The sequence below is a fragment of the Balaenoptera musculus genome, chromosome 11 (assembly GCF_009873245.2).
Source record: "Balaenoptera musculus isolate JJ_BM4_2016_0621 chromosome 11, mBalMus1.pri.v3, whole genome shotgun sequence".
Lineage (NCBI taxonomy): Eukaryota > Metazoa > Chordata > Mammalia > Artiodactyla > Balaenopteridae > Balaenoptera > Balaenoptera musculus.
The window spans coordinates 39,783,230-39,808,011 of record NC_045795.1 but is presented as its reverse complement, the minus strand read 5'-3'; the positions used below and the strand labels follow the sequence as shown (position 1 = coordinate 39,808,011).

The following is a 24,782-nucleotide window of genomic DNA, read 5'->3' as shown; positions in this document are numbered from 1 at the left end:
AAGGCTCCAAGGCTGTGGCCTTTAGAGTCCCGGGTGCCTGGTGATGAGCACTGACCAGGAGACCTGGGGCATCCGGGGTCCCAAACTCATGGTTCAAGGGTGAATTTGACCCCTAAATAGGTTTCCATTTTTAAAGCAAAATTCTAAAAGTGGCCGCTGAGGCCTGTGGCTCCTGGCTGTTCACAGTCCCAGGCTCCCTGTGGTGTGACATCAGGCCATGCCACACTTTTCCTGTGTCCTGCCTGACCTCTGACAGCATTTCTGTGTGGGGCCCCTTTGGGGGCAGGACAGGGGCTCTGGGCTCCTAACTCTGTTATACCCGGGGCTCAGCCCCCAGCCCAGCTTCAGCTCCAGTCCCAGCCCCTGCTCCAGCCTCCCCACTCCAGCCAGATCCCCTCTGGGGCAGGGCAGGAGTCCCTGTCCCAGTCCTGCCATCAGGTCACTGTGTCCCCACCCCGGGTCTCAGCCTCCCCCATCTGGTTAGATGTCTCTCTGACGCCCTTCTGGCCTTGACAGCCTGACAGGGTCCTGACACAAACCCATCGTTCAAGGCAAATATACTATAGTCCCCTCACCCCTACTGTTTTCCCCCAGCCTCGGGGCATGCTCAGGGCAGGGAGAAAAGGTCCATTTGGGGATTGGATCTGTTCTCTCCCCCATATTCTTCATCCCGCAGATCCACCTTCAGGGACAAACCCCTGGTTTTAGCCAGAGGACTCTTCAAGTAAAGATAAAAGTTTGCCTTATTTGGACAGGCTGTTCCATGCAGTTATGGGGAGCCCTGGAGGCAGGCTCCCCTGCAAAAGGTCAGGGAGTACCTAGGCTAGATGGAGTCCTGACCGGCAGGTGTGTGAAGGAGGAAGAGGATTCAGGAGGTGTCACTGAATGGGTGTGTGCCTCTGCGCCTCGTGCAGATCCACACAGCAGGGAGCTGCCCCACCCAAGCCCCCCGCAGCTCCACGTTCTGGAGCGGCTCCAGCTCCCCACTCCTCGCCCCTAATCCTCCTCCCTCCCTCCCAGCCCCAGCCTCAGCCTGAGATCGGAGGCCTCTCCAGGCCCAGGCCCAGCTGGGGACATGCAAGCGGGTGGCTCCAGGGACTTGGGGGCAGGGTGGGCAGGCCGGAGACAAAACCAGTTCAGCAGAGCCGAGCTGGGTTCTGGCCAGGGCCCAGTCTGCCCTCTCCCCGGGGGGTGGGCAGACAGCAGGGGCCCAGCGAGGCACTGGCCTGGGGCAGGGCCTCCTCCTCCTCCCAGTGCAATCCCAGCTGACAGATGCCAAGGTGCTGTTTGCTCACTGCCAGGAGTAAACTTTCTTCTGGAGACAATAAAATTGCTGCGGGCAGAAGGTGCAGTACAGGGCAGCATTTAACCCTCAGTGGTCTGGGTGGCGCTGGGCTGTCTCCCGGAAGCCTGTCGTCAGAAGCTAAGCGTTACAGAGGCTAAGGGCGCTGACAGCGCAGGATGGAGGGACAGAGAGAGCCCTGTCCTTTGGGTTCAGTTCTTGGTTCTGCCGCTGATTGGCTGTGTGACTGTGAGCAAGCACTTAACTGCTCTGAGCCTCAGTTTCATCAGCTGCAAAGTAGCGGGTGGCGGGGTGACCCTTACCTCCCAGTTTTGTCGGGAAGGTTAATGACAAAAAGCAGTGGAAGCACCTGGCCGCCTAGTCGGCCCTCACGTCAGCTGAGCTGGATGAACAAACGTGAGGGGAGCATGAGGAAGCCGAGTTGCTTTGCCCAGGAAAGAGGGCGGTCGGTTCCGTCTCCCCCAGCACACAAATGAACACTCAGACCCACCCCTTTTTCCCGTCAGGAGCCCTGGCCCCTCACACCCAGCTTGCAGGGCTCACAGCTTCAGGGCCCCTGAGGAGGTCTGTGGCTTCTCTCAAGAGAGAAATTGCCAGCAAGCCAACCTCTCTTCCACTTTGTTTGCTGCAGAGCCAGTGTCCCATGAGGAGGACTGAAGGCCCCATCCTCTCCCACAGCCCTGCTGCCCAACCCAGAGCCCCTTCAGTTGACCAAGCAGAGGCAAGGGCTGTGGACCCCCTCACAAGAGGGGCAGCCCTCGGCCCACCCCAGGGGAAAGTCCTGATCTACAGCAGAGCAGGAGGATGGGAAGGACACCACCATCTCTCCAGTCCTGCCGTAGACCCTTTTCAGCCCCAGCCCACGCCCTCCTTCCAGCCGACACCAGGTCAGGGGAGATGAGGGCCAGTCCAGCCCCTCACTGGCCTTGAGGACTCACTGCTTCTCTCCCACTGCTTCTACCAATCAACTGCCCCTTTCCTTTTAGGCTCAGCTCAATGCCCCAGGAAGCCTCCCTCGACCACCCCAGGCCCCTGTGACCACAACCATTTGAGCATTGATGGCCTACAGGCTGTGCCACTCCCTCACCGTAGGACACTGGGGCCATGTCAATTCTCTAGTATCTTTATTATCCGTCCCCAGGGCACCCCTGGCTTCCCAACTTGGGGGTGTAGACGTCCCCGCACCATGCCAGGCACGGTACAGAATGGGTGGCAGAGGGCACTGGACTGCGAGTGGCCTTGGCCAAGTCACTGCCGTTCTGTCGGCTCTGCTCTGGAACTTCTGGGGTCAGAGGCTGGGTGGAGGGAGGGCCTTGCCTGGGGTGCCATGAACACTGAGAACAGCCCTGGCTTCCCCCGTCCTCCAGTGGACTGGGCGCAGGAGCAGTCAGGCCCAAGGAGAAAGCACGCCCACCCCGGGGTCCCTCGGGCCCCAGAGAGCTCACTGACACCCCTGGATTGAGGGGCCATCCCCTCCCTGACCTTGAACTCCGGATGACAGCAGACTGCCCTGTCCCCCAGCTCAGGGTCTGGCTGAGGCAGGGCAGGCAGGAGGGAGGTCTGGCGAGGGCAAGGTTCGGGCCCGGGGCCTGGCCGCAGCACTCAGATGGGGTGCACGAACTGGTAGACCAGGCGCTGGGAGATGTCCGGCTTGCGGATGATGCCCTTCTTGTAATACTGGCGGATGGAGCGGCTCAGCTTGTCGTAGTTCATGGCGGGGCGGTTCTTGCGGATGCCCCACAGCCGGGCCACCTGCGCGGAGTCCTCGATTTTGAAGATGCCTGGGGCAGCAGGGGGGCCCAGAGAGAGCCAGCAGTGCAGGCGGGGTGGCAGGAAGGAGAAAGACCAAGACCAGCAGGTCAGTCTCTCGGAGCCAGGGGAGCTAGAGTCGCCCGGGGTGGGGTCGGGCCAGGCGGTGGGCCACGATACCGTCTCCCATGGTTGTGGTGAGGGTTAAAGGAACATGTGGGAAGGGTGTTCCACAGGGCCCAGGAAGTGGTAAATCCTACCACGGACTCACACACCTCCTGGTGCAGGGTGAACCTGCGTACGTTGGTTGGTGACTTGGGGCCCTGAGGGCCTGATCCTTGCCAGCCTCTGCTCCTAAGCGTGGGGTGTGCACACCCTACGCAGAAGCCCTGCGGGGCTCCGGGCTGCGGACATGGCTCATTTGGCAAGGTCACCTGTGCAGTTCCCGAGCCTGAAAGACCTCTTTGCGATTCTCAGACACTTCAGCCCACACAGCCCTTTCTGCCAGGATTAATTGGTAGGAGATGGTGGAAAGAGCCTGGATTTGGAGCCAGGCTGACCTGGGTTGGAATCCTGGCTCTGCCATTTTCTACCTTTAGAAGTTGTCTGAGACCCCGTTTTCCTGTCAGTAAGAGGGGGTTGTAGTGATCACCATGTTGCTGAGTGGGTACAGAAAGCGCTTAGAGCAGAGCCCGAAGGAAGTACCCCTTAGGATGAACTATTACTCATTAACACCCCCAGTTCTCATTCTAAACCACCTGGCAAAGCCCAGGTCAGCACACCCTCTCCAGGCAGGCTTCCCAGACCACCCCGCCCTCCCTGATCTCCCTGCCCTCATGGGACAGTCTCCCTGGAGTACCGGCTCACTCTCAGTCTCAAATATACACACGGGATCACCACACCTTGTGCAGGAACTTTTCCACCCCTCCTAACCCCTTCCCGTGCTCCACACTCATCCCCAGAGTCACTCCTCTGTGAAGCCCTCCTGGACCCAGGCACAGCTGACCCTATCACAGCCCAACACATTCTGCACACCAGCTCATTTCACTGCTGGTTCACCTACAAGACTGCAGGTCCCTGGAGGATGGGGTACCGCTGAATTCTCCCCACACCCTCAGGACACTGTAACCCTCCATAAATGTCGGCTGAGCAAGTGTGGAACCAGAGGAGGTGCTCAAGGAAGTTTTGCTGGATGAATGAATCTAGTCCATTTCACAAACATGAAGACTGGGGTCCAGGCGCCCACAGCTACTAATGGCAGGCTGGGGCCTAGAACCCAGGCTTCTTGGCTCTGAGCCTTTTCCAAAACACACACCCGCACACCATCCAACCCTGTTGCTGTCCAATGTGGTCGCCACTAGCCACATGTGGCTCTTAGCCCTTGAAATGTGGCTGGTCTGAAGTGAGATGTGCTGTAAGCATAAAATGTATACCAGATTTCAAAGACTTAGGAAATATCTCATTAATAATTTTTATATCGATTATATGTTGAAATTATATGAATTTATAGTATTGGATTAAATAGATGTATTATTAAAATTAAATTCACCTGTTTTAAAAAATTTTTAATTGTGGCTACTTGAAAATCTAATATTACCTCTGTTGCCCACACTGTATATTTCATTGGACACCATCAGTCTCCTCCATCAAGCTCTGATGTTTTGAGGGTAAAGACCGTGTCCGGTTCTCAGCAGAGTTTTAAGACCCTGCTATGTCCCAGGCACTGTGTGTCACTGGGGACCCTCAACAGGCAGAGCCCAGCCGGGGAACACGCGTGGACACAGATGGCACACAGACCCTGGGCCGGTCCAGTGAGAGTGCGTGTGTGGCATTCAGGGCAAAGGTGGGGGCAGCTCCAGGCCTCTGCCCCGCCCCCAACCCTCCCTGCCCAGCGCCTGGCAGGACCGCAGGCCCCCAGCAGCCCCCTCCCCTCCTGCCCCTGGCACTGCTCACCCTTCTCCTTGTTGAGCCACCGGATGAAGCGGCCATAGCTGTGTGGCTTCAGCAGCAGTTCCTTGAGAAACTGCCACAGGTGGATGGGCTGCCCGGAGCAGGACGAGTCCACCTCGCTGTCCGTCCAACTCTCTTCGCTGGTCGACGCTGGGCAGCCAGGGAGGGTGGCGGTGAGTGGGGAACCCCCTTCTTCAGTGGCTGCCCCAGCCCCACCCCCAGACCCCAGAGCCCCGGCCGCCTCCCTGCCCTGCCTGACTCACCACAGTAGTGAATCGCCCCCAGGGACGTCCTCTCTTTCATCCAGGCCGCTGCGGGACAAGGAGAGGAAGTTGGGGACCAGAGGGACCCCCCCCAAGGGAGGAGGAGGGCATTTGGGTGGAACTGTGGGGCCAGAGCAGCCCGCCCGTGGCTCCCTCCCTCCTGCCAGCCTGTGAAGACCAGCTGTTTACAGAGCCTCTTCCTGGAAGAAAATGTAAGATTTCGGAGCTGGGAGGGGCCTTAGAGGCCCTGCAGGCAGCTCCTTGTTCAGAGAGGAGTGGAAGTCAAGCCTTGCTTTGCCTCCCTTCTGTCACCTGTGAAATGGGGCTGGGACACCCCCTCACAGGTCTCGCAAGGATGCAGGGTGGTGAAGCCTGCACGGTGCATAATAAAAACACTCCCTGCCCTCCAGCTGCCAAGCTCCCCGAGCACCACCATCCCCTCCTGCTCTCCACCTGGCCCCCTCCCCAGACAAGCAGTGGGAGGCGGAGGCCACCAACTTCTGCCCACATCACCACCCGGCTCATAGCCTGGCACTGTCCACTGCTCTTGCCAGACCCTGGCAAGGGGCCTGGGCTGGGGCAGGACACTGGTTTCTGGGCCATGAGAGTGGGACCTGTCCTCTTATTCACCCTGGGCCCTGAGGGGCAGGGGCCTTGACTCGTGGAGCGAGGACTGACCCCTCCGAAGCGCACGGCTCTGTGCAGGGCACACTGGGCACCCGATGAGATTGAGACCAAGTAAACATTAAGGGGTTGGCATGCAGCATCAAAAATGGGGCAGCTGTATAGACAGTGATGGGAAACAAGATCCAAGATACGCTGTTCAGTACAGAACAGTGTGATACTCGTACTATTCATGTTAGAAAGGGGTAGAAGTCACACTTACTCTTGCTTGTATATGCATAGACTTTCCTTGGCAAGGTACTCATGAAACTGGCAACAGTGGTTGCCTCTAGGGAGGGGGATTGGAGGGCCGGGGTAGGTGGGAGGGAAGACTATTCTTCATGGTATACTGTTGTTCACGATGGTCTTTTTTAAAATCCTGCACATTTATTACCTCATTTCTTCTTTAATGAAAACAACACAAAACAAACACAAAATTTTAAAAAGGACAAAGAAGAAGGACTTAGAGTATCTGATGTCCTGCGTCCTCACAGTCTAACTTCTATTTTTAACTTCCCATGTGCTCTGTCCTAAGTTCTGTGGCCTTGACCAGGGTAGGCAGTGGGTCGGGGCTGGAGAGTTCACCCAGGATCCAGGGAGGCAGCTGTCATTGGGGTTGGGATTCAGAACAGAACCCAGATTGGGACAAGGGGCTGCCTACCCAGTGGAGCGTAGCCTCCGGACAGGCATCCTGACCTAACTGTTCCCCTTGGTGTCCCTGGCTTGGAGCCCGCAGTGGGGGGCAGGGGGTGGGGCGTTCTACCCACGCCTGTCCCACCTGATTTCCAGATGTCCAGGTGGGCGTGCAGCACGTCCCCGCCCAGGGGCGAGCGCTGGCGGAACTGCTCCTCCGACATGGCACACAGCTCCTTACCCCCCAGCTCCTGGAAGGCCTTGCCCACGGAGGGCAGCCGGTACTGGTGCTCCGTCCACAGGAGCCACTTCTGCACGTTGCCAGGGCTCCAGTCCACGGGGTCTGGGCAAGAGACACTCCTTCAGCCCCGGAGGCTGCTTGAGGGCACCACCCCCAAGGTGGCCCCTCTGCTCGGATGGAGCCCCCGTGGGAACCGGTGGCCTGGGACCATGCACTCCTGGAATGGGGCCAGGCCCGGCCACATGGGTCCTTGAGGGGCTCCGTGGAGGGGGTACCAAAGAAGGGGGCGGTGAGAGGAAGGAGCCAGGGCCCTTGAAGCAAACATGGCTCAGGGCAGGGCAGCCTGGGGCCTCTGCACCCCCATCTCACCTGGACCTCAGGTCCTCCCAGACCCCTCCAGCCCCTCCAAAGGGCCTTTTGGGGAGCCGCAGCCCTGGAGGGGACAGTGACATTAGACCAGAAACACCCAAGCTTCTTTCTTTCCCAGATGCCTCTTGCCTTCCCCAAACCCTTCAAAGAACCAGAGAAAAACCCAACCAAGAATTAGCTCTACAAACCCCACTCTCCACCCCCACTGTATTTTACAGATGAGGAAACTGAGGCACAGAGAGTTCCATTCCCTCGTCCAACACCTAACAAAGGGCTGGGTGCTGGGGAGCTGCTCAGTGCACGTGCACCAAGTGTGGGGGAGCGGTGGCAGGGTACAGGGTGGCCATGGGGCCAAGGCCCGGAGGCGAGTGGCTGGCTTGGTCCTATAAGTCTCCCTGGGGAGCCGCCCTGGGGTGAGCCCAGCAGGGCACGTGGGTGGTGGCCAAGCTGCGGGCACAGACACAATGGGGCCTCCAAGTGAACGCTGTGGTCTAAGCTGGGTGACCTGCAGACTGGCCTGCCCCCACTTAATAAACCCATTTTCTTCCTCAGGGTCAAAGCAATTTGTTTATGTCCCTATTGTTTAGAGGGCAGGGCCCTCCCCAACTCGGTGTGGGAGCGGAGGCACCGTGGGAAAAGCTGCCGGGTTGGGGGCTGGCATTGGGCCACTGGAGGATGGGGCCTGGGCAGGAGCTGCCTCAAGGGGGGACCCCAGCTGGGACTACTGGGGGGCAGGGGCTGGGCCCGGATGACTCTGAGGAGGAGGAGCCAGGCCTGAGGGATGCCTGAAGACCCTTCCTGTGTGGGAGCCTCAGATGCCAGGGCCCAAAGGCCAAGGAGATGGGTCAGGCTTGCCCAAAGCTAGAGAGATGATGGAGGGACAGGGGACTGGAGACCCAGCAGCCCCTCAACCAGTAGCATAAGCTCTGTAACCACACCTTCCAGGCCCTCGCAGACACGTGCCTGGCTTCCTGATGTTCCCTCCTCATCAGAGCCCTCATCCCCACTGGACCAGTGATACATTATCCTATTTATTTATGATCTGTTTCGTCACTGTAACATTAGCTTTGTGAACAAAGGAGCCTTTGTGCTATGTTCATGCTGAATTCCCCAGTGCTAGAACAGGGCCTGGTATATTAAGTTATTGTTTATTGAGCATCTATTATGTACAAGGTAACATCCTAGGAACTGGGGATGTAGCAGTGAACAAAACAAATGAAAATCCCTGCCCTTGGGGCATGTACATTCTAGTGGTGGAGACAGTCAGTAAACAAGATAAATATGCAGCATATCAGATGGTAGGAAACATGAGAGAAATAAAGCAGGTTGGAGGAATAAGACGTGGGGGTATGGGCAGCAATTTCAATAGAGGGGTCAGGAAAGGCCTCATCGAGATGGTGTCATTTGAATCAAGACCTGAAGGAGGTGAGGGGTGAGCCAGGTAGGTATGTGGGGGAAGAGTGCTCTGGGTTGAGGGACCAGCAAGTGCAAAGGTCCTGAGGTGTGTGTGTTGCGGTAACAGCAAAGAGGCAGGAGTGGCTGGAGCAGAGTGAATAAGGGGAGAGTGGATATAAGTGTCAGAGGAGGAGGTGGGCCAGATGGTGTAGAGCTCGTATTTGCTTCATCCGGCACCTACCAAGTGGGGACACTGGGCTGGTGCAGTTGGGGCACAGAGAGAGTGGGAACCTTGGATCCCAGGCTTGCAGCTGCTGTGTGTTAGGGGCTGACTGTACGTGTGGAAGCACCAGCATCTCTGGAGGTGACCACAGTGCACCAGGCGGTGCCCCCACACCTCCCTGTGACCTCCGCTGGCCTGTGTCCCCCTGGCGGAGGGGGGCGTGAGGAGGGGCTCACCTGCCGTGATGTTGAGCAGCTTGCAGGCTGTCTCGATGTCCTTGAGCACCTCGCCCACCACCATGGTCTGCACCTGCTCCAGTGAATGCTCCTCCAGGGTCAGCTCGCCCGGCGCCAGGTCCAGGCTGCCCCCTGGGGCTTGGCTGTCGATGACGGGGCACTGCTCGGGCTCGTCGGGCAGCTCCTCCCGAGTGCTGGCCCCGGGGCCCTTGGCCACCCAGCTGCTGTCCTCAGAGTACAGCATGTCGAAGTAGGAGAGGTAGAAGGTGGACAGGCCCTGCTCAGGTGTGGCAGGTGGGCTGGGGCTCCAATCCCGTCTCTCGGGCCCCATTGCCCCTGCCCCCACTGCCACCTTCTCCAGGCCAGTCCGTAGCACAGTGTCGGGGGGCAGCAGGAGGCGGCTGGGGGGGACACCACTCAGGCCTGGGCTGGCGCTGCCCATGCCGCTGCTGCTTGGGCTGGCGGCTGCGTCTACAGAAATAAAAAAGGAAGGAGAGTCAGGTCCTGGCTGCTTCCCCATCCCCATGGGGGCTGCTAAGCTGGTTACAGAGATGAGGAGCCCAGCAGGCGGTGGCTGGGCCTGGGAGAGAGTTGGGGCTTCCGGGTCACTGGGCAGCTAGGACAGGGCTGGGCAGACAGGTCTTGTGGCTGGGAAGCCAGTGGAGTGGGAGTGGGGGCAGGACTGTAAACAGACAGCTCCCTTACTCCCCAGGGAAGCCAGGTTGGCTGCGAGCAGCAAATCTTTACACGTGTAGCCTGTTTAAAACAATCTTCTGAGGTTCTTGACCTCTTTCAGTCCTCACAATGGAAGGCACGATTAGTCCCATTTGGCAGATGAGAAAACTGAGGCCTGGACAAGAAGTCTTTAATATCCAGCCCTCTGTCCCTGGGCCGGCCCCCACCCAGATCCCAGTCCCCGGTCCTGTCGAGGAAGCTCCTTCTAAGAGCTAACCTAATCTTTTCTGCTGTGGCAAAGCTTGTTTTCTTTTACTCTGCCCTTGGAGGGGGTAGGGAAGGGAGAAAGTCACCATCGTCTCCATCAGCCAGGTGAAGAAAGAAAGGAGCAAGTGAGGGGTGTGGCAGGGTAGAATCCCCTCCCAGGTTGGGGAGGCGGGGCCCCTTCCTCTCCCACAGGGCCACTTGGGGGTGCAAATAAATTCCCTGCCTAACGCTGCTGAGGTGGTCACTGAACAACAACGTACAGGTGTGCTTGGCCCCGCCCCTACTCAGGGCTGGGTTCCTGGTACCCACCCTCCTTGTCCTTTCCTGAAAGGTGCTTCCCCAGCCCCTCCCAGCTCCCAGTCCCTCTTCTCTCCCCTCACGCCCAGAAGAACTCACAGCTCCCAAGGCGGGAGGTGCCAGGTGCAGACCTACAGGCCCACTTTCCCCACAGCTGCAGGGGCTGGTCAGAAGGCCCAGGCCCTGGGGGACAAATGAGGCCCTCAGCAAGTCAGACCCCACGCCTACCTGCCGCCCCAATGCCTCCCAAGGGGCACCATTTGGCCTCAACACGAGGAACCACAGTGTCCCTCCCCATGGGTCCTCAGGCTCTGCTTCCCCTGGACCCTTTTCTCTGAGCCCCATATTGGAGTCCGTGGTTTGGGTGAGGCAGGGAACTTGCGAGATGTACATACACCAAAGAACTGGGATCCCTGGGATATTTCCATGATTTGTGGGCTCAAAACCCAAGAATAAATCAGGACAGAGGTGGAAGATTACCAACAACATATGTTCCCCATAATACAGGGGATCATTCCGAAAGGAGGAAAGGAGCAGATAAACCTGTTAAGGGCGAGTTAATGGGTGTCATTTCTTGGGGGTATTTACATTTTAAACAGTGTTCTCAAAATGTGGTGCCAGGACCAGCCGCATCAGCACCACCTAGGAACTTTTGAGGAACTTGAATTCTCAGGTCAACATCAGAGCTACTGAATCAGAAGCTCGGTGGGGGGGTGCGGTGTGGGGAGAGTGGGGCAGCGGGAGGCCCAGCAATGCATTTCTTTCTTTTCTTCTTTTTTTTTTTTGGCTGCGCTGCACTGCTTGTGGGAACTTTGTTTCCTGATCATTGAACCTGGGCCCCCTGCCATGGAAGCACAGAGTCCTAACCACTGTACCGCCAGGGAATTCCTAGCAATGCGTTTCTACAGGCCCTTTGGGTGATTCTGATGAGTGTTCAAGTTTGCAAATTGCTGCTTTGAAGGCATCTGGCCAGTAAGAGGGGTAGGCTTTACTGGAAGGACTGGTAGACTCTCTAATGGTGGGATTTGCTGCGCTGCACCAGGACCATGGGGCGGGGGCTCCCTGGCCCTTCTCCAGTCACCTCATGAGATTGACTTGCTCAGCCTCAACGTGCAGGTGAGGCAGAGAGAGAACTCTGTTTGGAAGGCTCTGGCTTCTCTAGGGCTGCAGCTAGTGCAACTGCGTACAACTCAGAAAATGATGCCCTTTTCTCTCTGGGTGGTGTGGCTTGGTGAATGGAGCCCAAGTGGAACTTCAACTCACCCTCGTCCCCCATCTTGTGCAGTGCCCAACCTTCCCAACTGTACACGGCGGCCCTGCTTTTCCATGGTGGAGAGAACTCCAGAAAGAGAGAAGAGTGTTTGTTCACTTTCATTTTGCATCTCCCTTTCAAGGGCTCCTTTAAGTGGCAAGGAAGGAGAGGTCAGGGTGGGGTGGGGTGGGCAGGGATCGGGGAGCCGGGGTTGCGGGGGACAGAGGGCAGGCCTGGAATCATTTCAAGTCCTTCTGTGCAAACACACGTGTGCGCTGTGGGTCCACATTATTTACCCAGGCAGAGCCAACAGCCCGCTCTATCCCTGGGTCCCCGCCCCAGCCTGTGCCCACACCCTGCCCCCTGGGTGGCCCCACCCCTGGAGAGCCCCTCTCAACCCCACCCTTCCCTCATCACCCCCTTCCTGCTTCCCGCCCCATCCACGTCCCCAGAACTCCCCGGCCTGCCACGTTAGGACAGTCCCTGCCAACACCTTGGGCCGGGTGCCAGGGAGACGGAACCTTTCCCAAGAAGCAGGGGAACTTGCTTCCCTCGTGGCCCTCCTGTTTGCTTGGCCTCGGCCACAGGTAGGATGGGAGGCAGCTGCTGTGTTTTGGGGCACAGTGGTGTGAGGGGTCAGTGAGGATGAATGGGCAGGGCAGGTGGCAGCATTTGCCAGGTGGGGATGTGATGACACATCCCTGACACATTTGTCAAGTGAGCTTTGAAGCCCTCGCCTTCGTTCCCTCCCGGGAGAGCGGCAGCTCAGGCCTTAGGCTCATTCCAACGCTGTGGTGGGGAAGTTATGGTGCAGAGAACTAAACGACTTCCAGCTCCTGGCCCGGGGCTCCTTCACCAGCAGAGAACTCCCACCTCCTCCTCCACACCCCACATTCCAGCTCCCCGTCACCTTGCTCCTAAATGCCAAGGAACCTGCTCTCAACCAAGGCTTGGTCCCAGCTCCAACACCTACCTAGTGAAAAAAAAGTTAATGATTAACCATGCGGCGGGAGGCAAGAGCCGATTGTCCGCAGGTGGGGAGGTGGTGCAGAAGGCTCGGACCCCAGCAGCCCAGCGTGGGGGACCTGGGTTTACTGGTCAGGGAGCCAGGGGCTGGTGTGCCCAGCCTGCATCCCTGGCACCTCCTCCAGGCTCTAGGACTGGACTTGGGAGGGAAGAGGACACACGGGGAGCACCTCCTGGGCCCAGAGCGTTGGTACATGTTACCCTTTTACTACCCACAGGGGACTCGAGAGCCCTGTTTTATAGATGTGGACTGTGAGGCTCAGAGAGGGTGTGCAGCTTGCCCGAGGTCCCCAGCTGGCCATGTGCGGGCTCTGCTCATTGTACCACGTTCCCTCTGAGGCTCCTGCTCCGGGCGGTCCCATCTTCCCAGGGTCCTGCCCACCTCCTGATCAGGCAGCTTGATCCTCCAAAGTTCATTCCCGCCTCCTAACTGCTCACTCCACTGCACTGTCAAGTCCATTTCCCTCCAAAACCCTTTCATCAGGCACCCCTGGGTTCTAGAACCTCCCATGGTTCCCCACTGCCTGCCCTGCCTGATCCCAGTGGCTGGCGCCTACCTCTGAGCCAGATAATCAGAGCTGGAAGGGACCGTACACTATGTGATCCCTATAGATGGGAACAATGAAGGCCAGAGGGGGAAACAGATGTATTCAGTGGTTAGGGGCAGGGTCTGGACCAGAACCAGAGATCAACATGGTGACCACATATCCAGGCTCTGATGAGAACGGTGCTTCTCCCTTGGCCCCTGTGCTGTGGGCATGACGTGGCTATTTTCTCTTGCTTTGTCGTCCCCCTGCCCAAGATGCCCCTTCCTTCTCATCACAGTTTAGTCCAAAGCCCTCCTCCCCCAGGGAGCCGTCCCCAGCAGCTTTCTCCTCTGACTTTCCAGCTCTCCCCATCTGTGCCATGCAATTCAGCCATGATTACATTCATGGGTGATTGTCTACCCATGGGGACACATGTGCCCTGGGAAAATAAGGCTCAGAGAGTGGCAGGGATGTGTCCACAGCCACACAGCAGAGCCAGGACCACTGCACCGTAGGCCTAGGGTCCTGGGACAAGCCCAGGCTTTGCCAGGTCCAGGTCCCTCCTGACAGCCTCTGGCCCCAAGGGGCTGCCCGTCTCCTGAGCGATGGCTCCAGCTCCCAAACCTCGAGCTGATCTTTTCTGGGTTAAGCCACGTGTCTGGATTAAGGCTCAGCATGTCCTGCCTCCCTCCTGCCTCAGAGGCACTAGCTGTGACTCCAGACAAAGAAATTTGGTAACAGCTGGTGGAGGCCAAGGCCCAGAAACGGGGCAGATTCGCAGGGTAGCAGCGAGAGGGATTAGCCACCTCGGCCACTTCTTTTCAGTACCTCGCATTCCCCAGGAAGGCAGAGCCGGGAGAGAAGGAAGGCAGAGGGACCCAAATTTAGAGACTTACAGCAGCTGTTTCCTGCCCCTTGGGAGGCAACTCCCCGGCCTCCTGGTTCTCACTCCCATCCTGACATGCAAAAGATGCTCAGATATCTCCTGAAACCACAGCCCCAGGGAAATGGAGTTACCAGAGTCTTTACTAAGGCCCTGGGCTGTCATGGGGTTGGAGCCTGTCTCTCACATCCTGCTCAATCCAGGCTCAGATCTTACCCCCAAGGGGGTGGTGGGTGGGGTTAATATGCCTGAGCCCCCACCTCAATCCTGAGACACAACCTTAGTCTGCCCAGAGCCCAGCACCCCAGCTGCAGGCCCCATGAGAAGAGCACTGAGGGCAAGAGGCTGGGGCTAGGGTGAGACAGAGCCTGCCACTCTGCCCAGAGTCGCCTCCTCCACCAACTGGGGGCAGACCTCCTCCAGTTTCCCCACTGCTGTCAGCCCTTCTCTCCCTCCCTCCAAACCTCTGGGCCTGCATTCATGGGTCGGAATCAGGGGGCTTTGGGGGTGCGATCAGGACCTGGCCAGGAGCCATGCAGAGTGGGCAGGGGCCACATGGGCCTGTCCCCCCAACCCCCAGTCAGCTGGTCAGCACCTTGGAGAGAAGCCCAGCCTGCCCAGTCCAGTGCCCTGGGCCTGCCTGCACCTGTCTAGCTTCCTTGAACCCTCCCTGCCTCTGGCCTCAGCCTTCCTGCTCCTTTAGACATTCCCTTCCCACGCTGCTACTCCCCCTCCAGCCCCCTCACTGCTCCTTGGACAGCTCCTGCCCTCCCATGAAAACCCAGCTCCCTGTCCTTTGAAACTGCTCTTCAAACTAGCTGGATCCAGGGAATTCCCTGGCGGTCCAGTGGTTAGGACTCCGCGCTTTCATTGCTGAGGGCGCAGGTTCGTTCCCTGGTCAGGGAACTAAGATCGCACATGCCGAGCGGCGTGAGCAAAAAAAAAAAAAGAAGAAAAGAAACTAGCTGGATCCAATTAGCAGGAACAAAGGTTCAAATTGGGAAGATTTAACTTGGGGAGACAGCCCACGGGCCCAGGGAGACTTGGGAGTAGGGATTTAGGGAACAGGGCCAGGTAGCAGGAGGATGGGGGACAGGAAACAAACGAGTCGGGGAACATCAAGGAATTATGGTCAGGTCTGCTTTGCCCACAGTTCCCAGGGGCAGCCAGGAGCCTGAAGGCACGTTTGTACCAGCACTGTCTCCCATTTGCTCCTGTGGTGTGGGTACCATGGGCATCCAACCCCCCCAATTCCCCCCCGCCCCAACCCTGCCACTGACATCGCCTCCAGCTCTTCCAGGGACAAGGTGAAGTCCAACTAAATAAACTGCTTGGGCTCTCCCACTGTCTTCTGGGGCAGTGGCGCAGCCAGAGTTATTCCCACCTGACAGGCAGGGGGCAGTGGCTGCCTCAGGGCACGTGTCCATGGTGACCAGGCAGGGATTGGAAATCAAGGCGCCCTCTTTCCAGATGGTGCTGATGACTTGGCATTTTCCGACCTCTAGGATCACCCCTGCTGACCACCCCGTCGCCTCGCTCAGGCTACCTGCGGGCCCAGCCCTAGAAAACCCCAGCCCCACAAAGGTCGCACTGGGGAGGTCTGGGTGGCACCGATGCCTGAAGCCTGGAGGTACAGGGACCCACCTCAGCCCCAAGCTCACCCCTGTATTCGAGTTTGCTCCAAAGGGTATGTGCTCTGGAAAGAACTCGAGGCCTCAGCATCTGGAGATGTGGATTCATATTCTGCCCTGTTCCCACCATATGTAAGGCCCTGGGCAGCCCCTGGTCCCCTCTGGGCCTCAGTCTCCTCCTCTGTTCTCCCACTGGGTAAGTCATCTCCCAGAGCTTTTCTGGCCCAGACACTGTCTAGAGTCTATGACCCCATGACCTCCATCTTGCCCGTCAGCCTGACTTGGAATGGAAGTCAGAGGCAGGAAGAGCTGGATCTCAGCAACACTCGCTGCCCCAAGAGCAGAGACCTGGGCCCCACCCCTGTCACCAGTCCCAGGTGCTGGGACCCTAACCCAGACTGTCACTCCCAGACCCCTCTCCTCAAACCCAGAGCTGGAGGGAAAAGGAAGGGCCCCTTCGATTCTGGTGGTGCCCAGAGAAACCTCATTAGTCCTTTCTACAGCCCTGGATGGGCTCTGGTCCATTAGGCCCCCACCAGAGTCCCTGGCCTGGAAGGAGTGATCCAGAGGGAAGAGGAGGCTCACCTTCCCCTAGTCCGGAGGCCCCTGAGAAGTGGGAGAGGAGAATCTGGCAGGGGGCACCTCTTGGGCTGGGAACATGCAAACGAGGCAGGGGAAGGAGCTTGGCATTAAATGTCAGGAAGAGCCCAGGGCAACTCGGCTTGTGCAAAGTTTGCTTTGGGAAGAGTTGTTCCACCTGACAGGCCACTCACCTGGCTGGGGGCAAAGGGTGGGGCATGAAATGTGGTGTGGGTGGGGGCAGGGGGAGGGTCCCGCGCTGTTTGGAGCCCTGACTCCCTGCTCTCTAGGTCTGGCACTGGGGCAAGAGACTCAGTTGTCCCGTCCATTGAATGGTCTGTCAAGAGTATGTCTTAAAGGGGTTGTGGTGATTGAGGGGGAGGGCAAATGGAAATTCCTTGTGAATTATGATGGGCTGAGCAGGCATGAAGGTGGCACCTGCGAGCAGGTGAGGGGATGGGGCTGGAGAAGAGGGGAGGGAAAGGTAATAAGGTGAAGAGTGAGGGGCATAAAGGACGAAGCAGGTGGTGATGGCGGAGGGAGGGGCAGGACCAAAGGGTGGAGTCTGGGGGAGAGCTGAAAACGGTGGTGGGAGAGGCCTGGACCTTGCTCCGAGGTCAGCCTGCTCTCTAGCCCAGACCAGGGCAGCTGCTGGCCTCGCTCACTCCTCCCTGGCCTCTAGGAGGAGCCAGAGCCAGAGTCCCCTACCTCCCCTGACCTCAGCCTAGGAGACAAGGCTGGGAAAGCACACAAGTCTTGTAAAGCTGGCCAATCCAGACGGACAGCCTGCCTCCACCAGCTCCTACACAGCCTTCAAAACCCCACTCCAGGTTGCCTCTTCCATGAAGCCTCCTTTAACAAAGGAGGCCACCTTGTCCAACCCTCTCATTTCACAGACAAGGAGCTGTAAGTGCAGGGAGGAAAAGTGACTTGCCTAGGGTCACACACTGTGGGTCCTAACCCGCCCCTTCTTGCCCTCCACCAGAGGGCCTTGTCCCCAGGTTATACTCAAGCTGCACCAAGTCGTTTAGCACAAAGTTGTGCTCTAGTTGTTTCAGGGTTATTAATGTTATAACTGCAGTGACCTCAGTGGCAGACAGTGGGTTCTCCTGGTTCTTCTACTTACTGCCAGCATCACACTTTCTGCATTGACTGAGCATCTACTGAGTGCCACCCTATTCTCTCAGGCTCGGTTGACAAGAGAAGTTCTATCTAATTCAGAGGGTCCTTGTGACAACCAAATGACATCACATCTGCCAACGTGTTTTATAATCAGTAATACAATAACCAAGTCTGGCAGGGACTGAGTTTTCAGCTCTGAGACCCTCACAGCGCCTGTCAGGCTCTCAAAGGGGAGGGTGGTCCCCCACCCCACAAGAGACCACCCCAACCTCCCTGGGGGCCCTGAGGATGCTCCCTCTCCCCAAAGCTCCCTGAGTTGGGGGTGGGGAGGCTCCAAGCTGGGAGTTCCTGGCTCCAGCCCCTCCCCCAGGTGGGCAGGGGTCGAGTGGGACTGGCCAGCCAGGCTGAGCCGTGGCCTGGGCCCCCCCATCTGGTGGGGGGTCTCCTGCCCATCCCTGCCTGCCACCTTGGGACTGGGGCAGCTCGGATGCCTGTTTGCTTTGTTACTCAGCCGAGCAGCTGGTGCGGGGAGATGTTGCTTTATTGGGGGTTGCTGTGAAGCTGTTTATTGGGGAGGTGGGGGCAGGAAATGAGGCCAAGTCCCAGCCCTAAGCAAGAAGGAGCAGAAAGGCCATGACCATCATACAGGGGACAGGCCACTCGACGCCTGTGGCCTGGGTGCGGGCTGCTGGGTGGGCCCAGAGGGCAGCGAGGTGAGAGGCCCGGGGCTAGCTCAGGGTGCTTCCCCCTCCCCAACATGCACAAGCACGCACGCATGCACACACCTTGTCCAGCTTCGGGGGAGCCCCCAGCCATCCAGACCCTTCAGCTTTCTACCCTGTCATCCTCACCACCCACTTCCCTCTCTCCCCACAGGAGGCATCTGGCAAATCTAGAAATGAGCACCTTCAAGCACCCCTGTCCCCCACAACCCATTGCTTTCCTCACGCGCCCAGACTCCGGTCCACAGGCCCCACGCTTCCCTGGGGACCCAGGCACCCAGGTGGTTACTCCCCAGCTTCCCAGATCCCCTGGTTCCTGTGCCCACCACTGCCCCACCCAGCCCCTGGGCTCTGGGACTGTACCCCCTGCTGCAACCCGGACCCTGGCCCTGGCCCTGAGCCTCTAGGCTCCAGCAAACCCCTGCCAACTCGTGACCAGGCCCCAGAGAGACCCTTCCCTTGGCAGAGCAGCTGTGGCTGGCAGCAGCAGAAAGGCTGCTTGTGTTTCGTTAGCCAAGCAGAACTGGCCCGGTCTCAGGGCTGCGGCTCCGCACCTACAAAGCTGCCTCCCCTCAGGCTGGACAAGGCTGGGCTCAATGTGGAGCCCAGATGGGGTCATCACAGACATGGGGTACCCCAGGCCTCTCCAGGCCAGGGGCGCTCACCCAGGCTCTGGGGTCAGCCCAGGGAGGCAGACTGGGCAGCATGCAGAGGGATCAGGGGCTTCTGAAGGTGAAGGACCCAGATCAGGGTCACTGATGCCCAGGAGACCAGTTCTGGCTTTGAAAGCACTCTCAACCACCCACCTCCCCACTGCTGGCAGGGGAAGGCCCCCATGGCAGGGCACTGCCCCCCACCAGACTTACCCGTTAGCTGCCTGGCGCCCAAGGAGTTGTCCGCTGCGGTGCCAACCTCGGGGGCCAGGAGGAGGCGTGGGCAGCTTGGGCCACTGCTGGGTCTCAGCCAGGCATCTGGGGGGCCAGTGGTACCAGGGGCCAGCAGGGCTGGGGTCAGAGGTGGCAATTGGGTGGGCCGCTGGGGGCCTGGCCACCCTCGAGGTGTGGCCCTCTGAGGTCTCAGGGCTGCACGCCCTTGTAGGGAGCCCCCTGCCCCCAGCCCAGGGCCACCTGCTGGCACCGCAGCAAGACCCAGCCAGAGGGGTTTACGAGGGAGGCCACGGTGGGCTCAGGGGATTGGGTCTGCGGGGCAGTGTGGACACGGGCGGAGTGCAGGAATGTGCTGGGAGGAAGTCAGGCAGCATGAGATGAAGAGTTGGCCGGGGCCTGATTTCCCATTATAAGTAATCCTTCCTTATTTACCTGAACAAATACGCTCCCTGCTTACCTCAGACCACAGGCGGGCTCCTGGTTAACCCTTGCAGGCCTCTGCCTCCTTGCTGGGGGACCCACACCCTGGCAGCCAGGGAACTCACTCACTCACTCATTCATTCATTCACTCACTTGTTCATTAGTTGATGCATAGCTACAGAGCTCATCTCATGTGCAAGGCACTGGGGCTCTATTGAGAGGGATCAGCCAAGGGTGGGGGACAGTTGAGCAAAGCAGCATTGGAAAAAACCCCAATGGAGGGCTGTGGGAGAACAATGAGGGTGGGCACCTGGCAAGGGAAATCAGTGAGGGCTTCCTGGAGGAGGTGTTATCTGGCTCCCCAGGTCAGGGATGGAGGGAGCTTTCAGAGAATCCTGGGGAAAGGGACCTCGCTTTCCCAGGCCCGGAGTGGTGGTCAGCCAGCAGCAGCTTGCTCTCCACAGTCCCTGTAGGGGGAGGCAAGGAGGTACCCAAGCCCAGGCACCCACTGCCCAGGCTCCTCCACCTCCACGAGTTCAAGGAAGGCCATGTAGCTGAGCTCTCAGCTTCTTCTTCATCCTGCCAGGTGGGTTGAGGGCTGTCCCTGGAGGGCAGAGTCTGGCATTTCCTTCCTCTGGATCACCTTAGAAGGGCGCAGAGCATCTGCAACCCCCATGCTGTCAGATGGAGGCGTTTTAGTGTTATTTTCCAATTTCAGAAGTAATTGTGTGACTGCCTACAGTATGAGTAGTCTAGGGCTTCAGGAAGATTCCAGGGTCTTCAGAACTAGCCCCCTCACCTTAACCGATGCCAAATTTCTCCAACATATGGTTGCACTTTTCACACTGGAGAGCCTATGCTTAGGTGTTATCAGAGTTATCAGAGTCGTTCCCCAGAGAAGGTTGAGGTGGGATGTTATCAGAGTCGTTCCCCAGAGAAGGTTGAGGTGGGATGGGATGGAGGTCAGGGAGGTAACACAAGGTCCTAAAGTGGCTACAGTCGACCATCCCAGCCCTCCAGGATCAAGCAAAAAGAAAGACCTCCTACATTCCCAGGCGGGACCTCCTCTTCACTCTCACAGAAGCTTGTGCTTATATCAGCACTCTGATGCAGTAATAGTAATGGCCACTGAGCACTTATTATATGCCAGGCACTGTTCATAGCTCATGAGATACTAAGGTATTAATCATATTAGTACTATAACATGGGTAAGTACAAGGAGTATCCAATAAATGCTTATTGAAGGGATGGGGTATCAGAGATAGTTACCCCCAATGTCCATTTTCCTCTTTTCCTCTGTAAACAAGCCTTACTTTTCACCTGGGAACTTGGCTACCTGGAATTAAAGCTATCCCAGACTCCCTTGCAGCTAGATGTGTGACCAAGTAGAAGTGTCATGTGTCATTTTCTAGGAATCTTTCTTAAAAGTAAACTACCAAGAAAAAAAAAAAGTAAACTAGCATGTACCATTCACCTCCTTCTTCTTTATCCTTCCTCTGTCTTACTGCCTGGAATGCAGCTGTGAATGCTGGAATCTTGGCTGCCATTTTGGACCATGAAGACAAGATGGAGGAGCAGTGAGCTGGAAGAAGCTTAGGTCTCTGAGGACTGCATAAAACCTTCAAATTGCCTTTGGACTGCCTGCCTCAGGACTTTTATGAGAGAAATAGACCTTTGGCTTTTGTTAAGTGGGGTCTTTATTATTCAAAGCCCAGTCTGATTCTATTTGAGATAGACCAGAAGATGGGTAGATAGATGAAGATAGAATACTCTTGCAGCCAGAGAGGATATTTCACTGCTGGGTGGCATTTGGAAGGGGACTGGTTATACTACAGAAAACCCTGACTTTGGGAAGGCTGCCCCTTGAATGCTGGTACAGCTTTGCTCTGGGACCAAATGAGCACTTCATAGGTGTCCTCAGGAATGGGTGGGCCTGAATGGATGGACCAGACTAAGCTGTGCTAAGCATGGACTGTGATTCTACCAGCCCAGGCCTGGAGTAAGGAAACAAAGGGTGCCTCTGGAAGCTGGAAAGATCCAAGAGGTAGCAAGGAGAGGACTCTCCATCTGCTCAGCTGGGGCTCACATGGGCTAAGGTGCTAAGAGGCTGCTTGGGGTGGATGTCAGTGGTGGGCTCAAGGAAGGTTTGGTGCCCACCTGGGGCAACTCCGGTGGGCTCCAGGGGAAGGGAGGGCCAATTAGGGGACTCTGGGTGACACACACCCCTCAGCACCTTGATCCATCCAGCATGGTGTTGTGACACCAGCTCAGGATCTGACCCAAATACACATCCTAATTCTGTCACCTTCCAGCTTTGTGACTTTGGCTGGAACCTGCTGGACTCCCCTCTGCCCATCCCCTGGGAACCCTCAGAGCTGTGGTGAGGGGTGAGATAATGTTGTGAAAGTGCTCTGTGAACAAGCAAGTTCCAGGGCTTGCTGACCACCAACTACAGGCCACGTCATCTTACTCCCCACAGCAGCCCTTCCAGGTAACTATTACTGTACCCATTTTTCAGGTGAAGAAACTGAGGCCCAAATGTTTAAAATGTCTTGCCCAAGGTCATAGCTGGGAAGCAGATATAAGCTCACATCTGAAGTTTCCTCAATCACCTTGCGCCTGATAGGACCCTCTTACTACCCACCTTGTCCCCTTGGGGTCAAGTCCCAGGTCTCTCGCACAGGTCATTGGGTCTACTAGACCTCCTGCCTCCTGCCCACAGCTCCTCAAGGCTGGTCCTCCTCTTCAATTCTCCTCTGGCCAAACCCTCAGGGGGTGAAATGTGGCCCCTCCTGTTCTCCCCCATCCAGACCCCACCCATCTGTTATGGGCAATACCTTCTCTACACTCACCTGCTGCAGACCTGGGGTCCAACACACCACCCACTCCATCCTGGAGCTTTGCTCTGACCTACTGAGATAACATTCCCTCCGGTCACTGGGGTTTCTAAGCCTTGAGAGTGAATATTGGGAGCTGTCACCTCCGGGGGATGTGAGCTGCGACAGCCAGAGAAGGAGCCTGGCAGAGCCATCACTCCATGAATACCTGGATGAACCAGTGATGCTCTTTTTCTGTTGTTCCAATAGAGCTGAGTTTCTTCTACTTCGATTGAAAGCATCCTCATCCTTCGAGCCCCATCTCAAGAGCTTTCTCCTCCAGAAAGCTTTCCCATGTCCCCTCTAGTACTTGCAGACCTCACATGTCCCAATTCTTTGTGCTCTAATTGTTTCCCAGTGTTTCTTTTTTTTCTCCCCAAGATTCTACTCCTCGAGGGCAGGGACCCTCGAGCAGCCCGCAGGCTCAGACCCAACACAGATTATGATTTCTGGAGCAGCTAGCTCCAGAGCTTCCCTCCCTGCGTGCATCCTCTCTTGCACTAGTCCGTCAGAGAGTGAAGAGCGCTGGATGGGAGGCAGGGCCCAGGGCTTGGTTTGGCGCTGCCATTTACTAGCCCCCTCTGGGCCTCCCTCACCTCCTCTGTGAAATGGAAATAATACTTGCCTGCTGATCCTGCCTTGGGGGATCCTGGTGGGGCCTTGTGATGGGTGAATGCCAAATGACAAAGGAATTGGATGTACTTTGGAAAGGGCAGTCTGTCTTTGTCTGTTGGTCAGTTGGTCAGTGAGATTGCTGCCTCCATCTCCTTGGATCCCCACCCTCCTAGGAGCTGTAGCCTGGGAGTGATGGCAAGGACAAGGCTGGGACCTGTGTCAGCCACAGAGAGACAGGGCTTCCAGTTGGTTCTTGCCCTCCCCCTGCCTGGTGGACACCAGGCCCTGCCCTGCCCTGCCCCAGGCTCCAGCTATGAGAAGGGAACAGCCTGGGAAAGGGCTCCCTTGCTGAAGAGTCTGGGGCTGGTCACCCAGATGGGGCCGTGGGGGCAGGGTGGGCAGAAAGCCTGGTTTGTGGGACCCAGAGACCACCCAGCCCTTGCAGTCCAGAGGAAGCCCCTGAGACCAGAGGGGCTAGGGGACAGACTTGAAGGACACACAGTAGGGCGGGGATCTGAGTCCAGACCCCAACCATGCTTCTGGAGGGGGGGCATGCACTATCTCATCTCATCCTAGTAAGTCCAGCAACTGGCGGCTTCACTGACCTTTCTCATGGCAGATGAGGAACAGAGGCTCCAAAGTCAAGGCTGGAAAGTGGCAGAGGCAGGATTCGGGCTGGGTCTGTTGGAGTCTTCTTTCCAGGACACTGTGTTGCAGCTGGATGGTGGATGAGGAGACCAGGAATAGCCGACGGGCGGGGGGCTGTGTCCTCAGGCCCACATACCCATGCATTTCCATCACCTGGAGCACGCAGGGCCCCCTGGGCCATGACATGGTGCTCTGCGCAGGCCAACAAGCATCTACTGAGCACCTGCTCTGTGCCAGGCCCTGGACAGGCACTAGGGGCAGGGTGGCCGGGCACAATCTGTCCTGTAGGAGTTCACGGCCTGGTGGCCTCAGAGGGCACAGATGACCTCCAGCATCTCTCCCAAAGCTAGCCATCTGTGGGTTACTGGTTTCAGGAACACCTACTGTGTGCATGATCCTCTCCATTCTGGGAAAAACCGAAAGGTAGGCGATGCCAAAGGCTTTCCCAGCTCGGAGCCTGGCTCCCCAGGCCCTGGGCTTCCTCACCAACGCCATCTCCTCCTCCTCCTCAGACACTCCCCCCAACGGTGGCTGAGTAGATGGGCCAGTCTTTCCTGTGTCCAAGGCCTGGTTGTACCCACCCTTCCAACCCTGACACACGCTCTTGCCTATAGCCTCATCCATCCACCCCATCACTGATTCACACCTGGGATGCCATCTAAGGAGGCCTCACCCCACCCCAGGGCCCCGGCACAGCTCTCAGGGTCCCCAGACTTCCCTGTGAACTGAGTCATGCAGAGCTCCTACCAGAGGTGGGCTCCAAGCCTGGGGAACACTGCAGGCCTATCTGGGGGCCAGAGAAGACACACACACACACACGCACACACACACGCACACACACACACACACACACGGAACATCCTCTCCTCCCCCTTAGGCCCTTGCGATGGTACAGCAGGGTGCTGTCCCAAGATACAACCTCAACCCTGGCCTGATCTCTGCCTTCTGAATCCATTCACTCAACACATATGTGCTGAAGGCCTATTGTGGGCCAGGCATGTTTCCCTGGGACACAGCAGTGAACTTTGGTTGGTTTACATTCTAGAGGAGAAAGACAGTCAACAGGAAAAGTAATAAATGAGTAAATTATATAGTACCCTAGACTCTGCTGAGTGCCATGAAAAACAGGGTGTCAGGGGTGCTGGGTGGGGCATGGAGAGCAGCACGAAATATGGTGGTCAGGGCAGAACTCCTTGAGAAGGTGGGATTTGAGTAAAAACAGGAAGCCCTGAGTTACCTGTAAGCAATCCAGGTAGGGGCAAAGCTTGAGCAAAGGCCCTGAGGTGGGCTCATGCCTGGTGTGTTTGAGAAATGTCAGGAAGCCGGTGTG

The 24,782-nt window shown here is 57.5% G+C and overlaps 1 protein-coding gene across 1 annotated transcript; it reads right to left on the bottom strand.

The window, feature by feature from the left end:
• Positions 1–2,410: 2,410 nt before the first annotated feature.
• On the bottom strand, positions 2,411–19,278 carry SPDEF (SAM pointed domain containing ETS transcription factor). Its single transcript, XM_036869469.1, has 6 exons — positions 18,873–19,278; positions 9,026–9,496; positions 6,707–6,904; positions 5,266–5,313; positions 5,006–5,152; positions 2,411–3,084 (listed from the first exon to the last, which is right to left on the bottom strand). Exons 2-6 carry the CDS (start codon positions 9,465–9,467, stop codon positions 2,906–2,908), a joined length of 1,014 nt encoding a protein of 337 aa, XP_036725364.1. The 5' UTR covers positions 9,468–9,496; positions 18,873–19,278; the 3' UTR covers positions 2,411–2,905.
• Between the last annotated feature and the right edge of the window lie 5,504 nt (positions 19,279–24,782).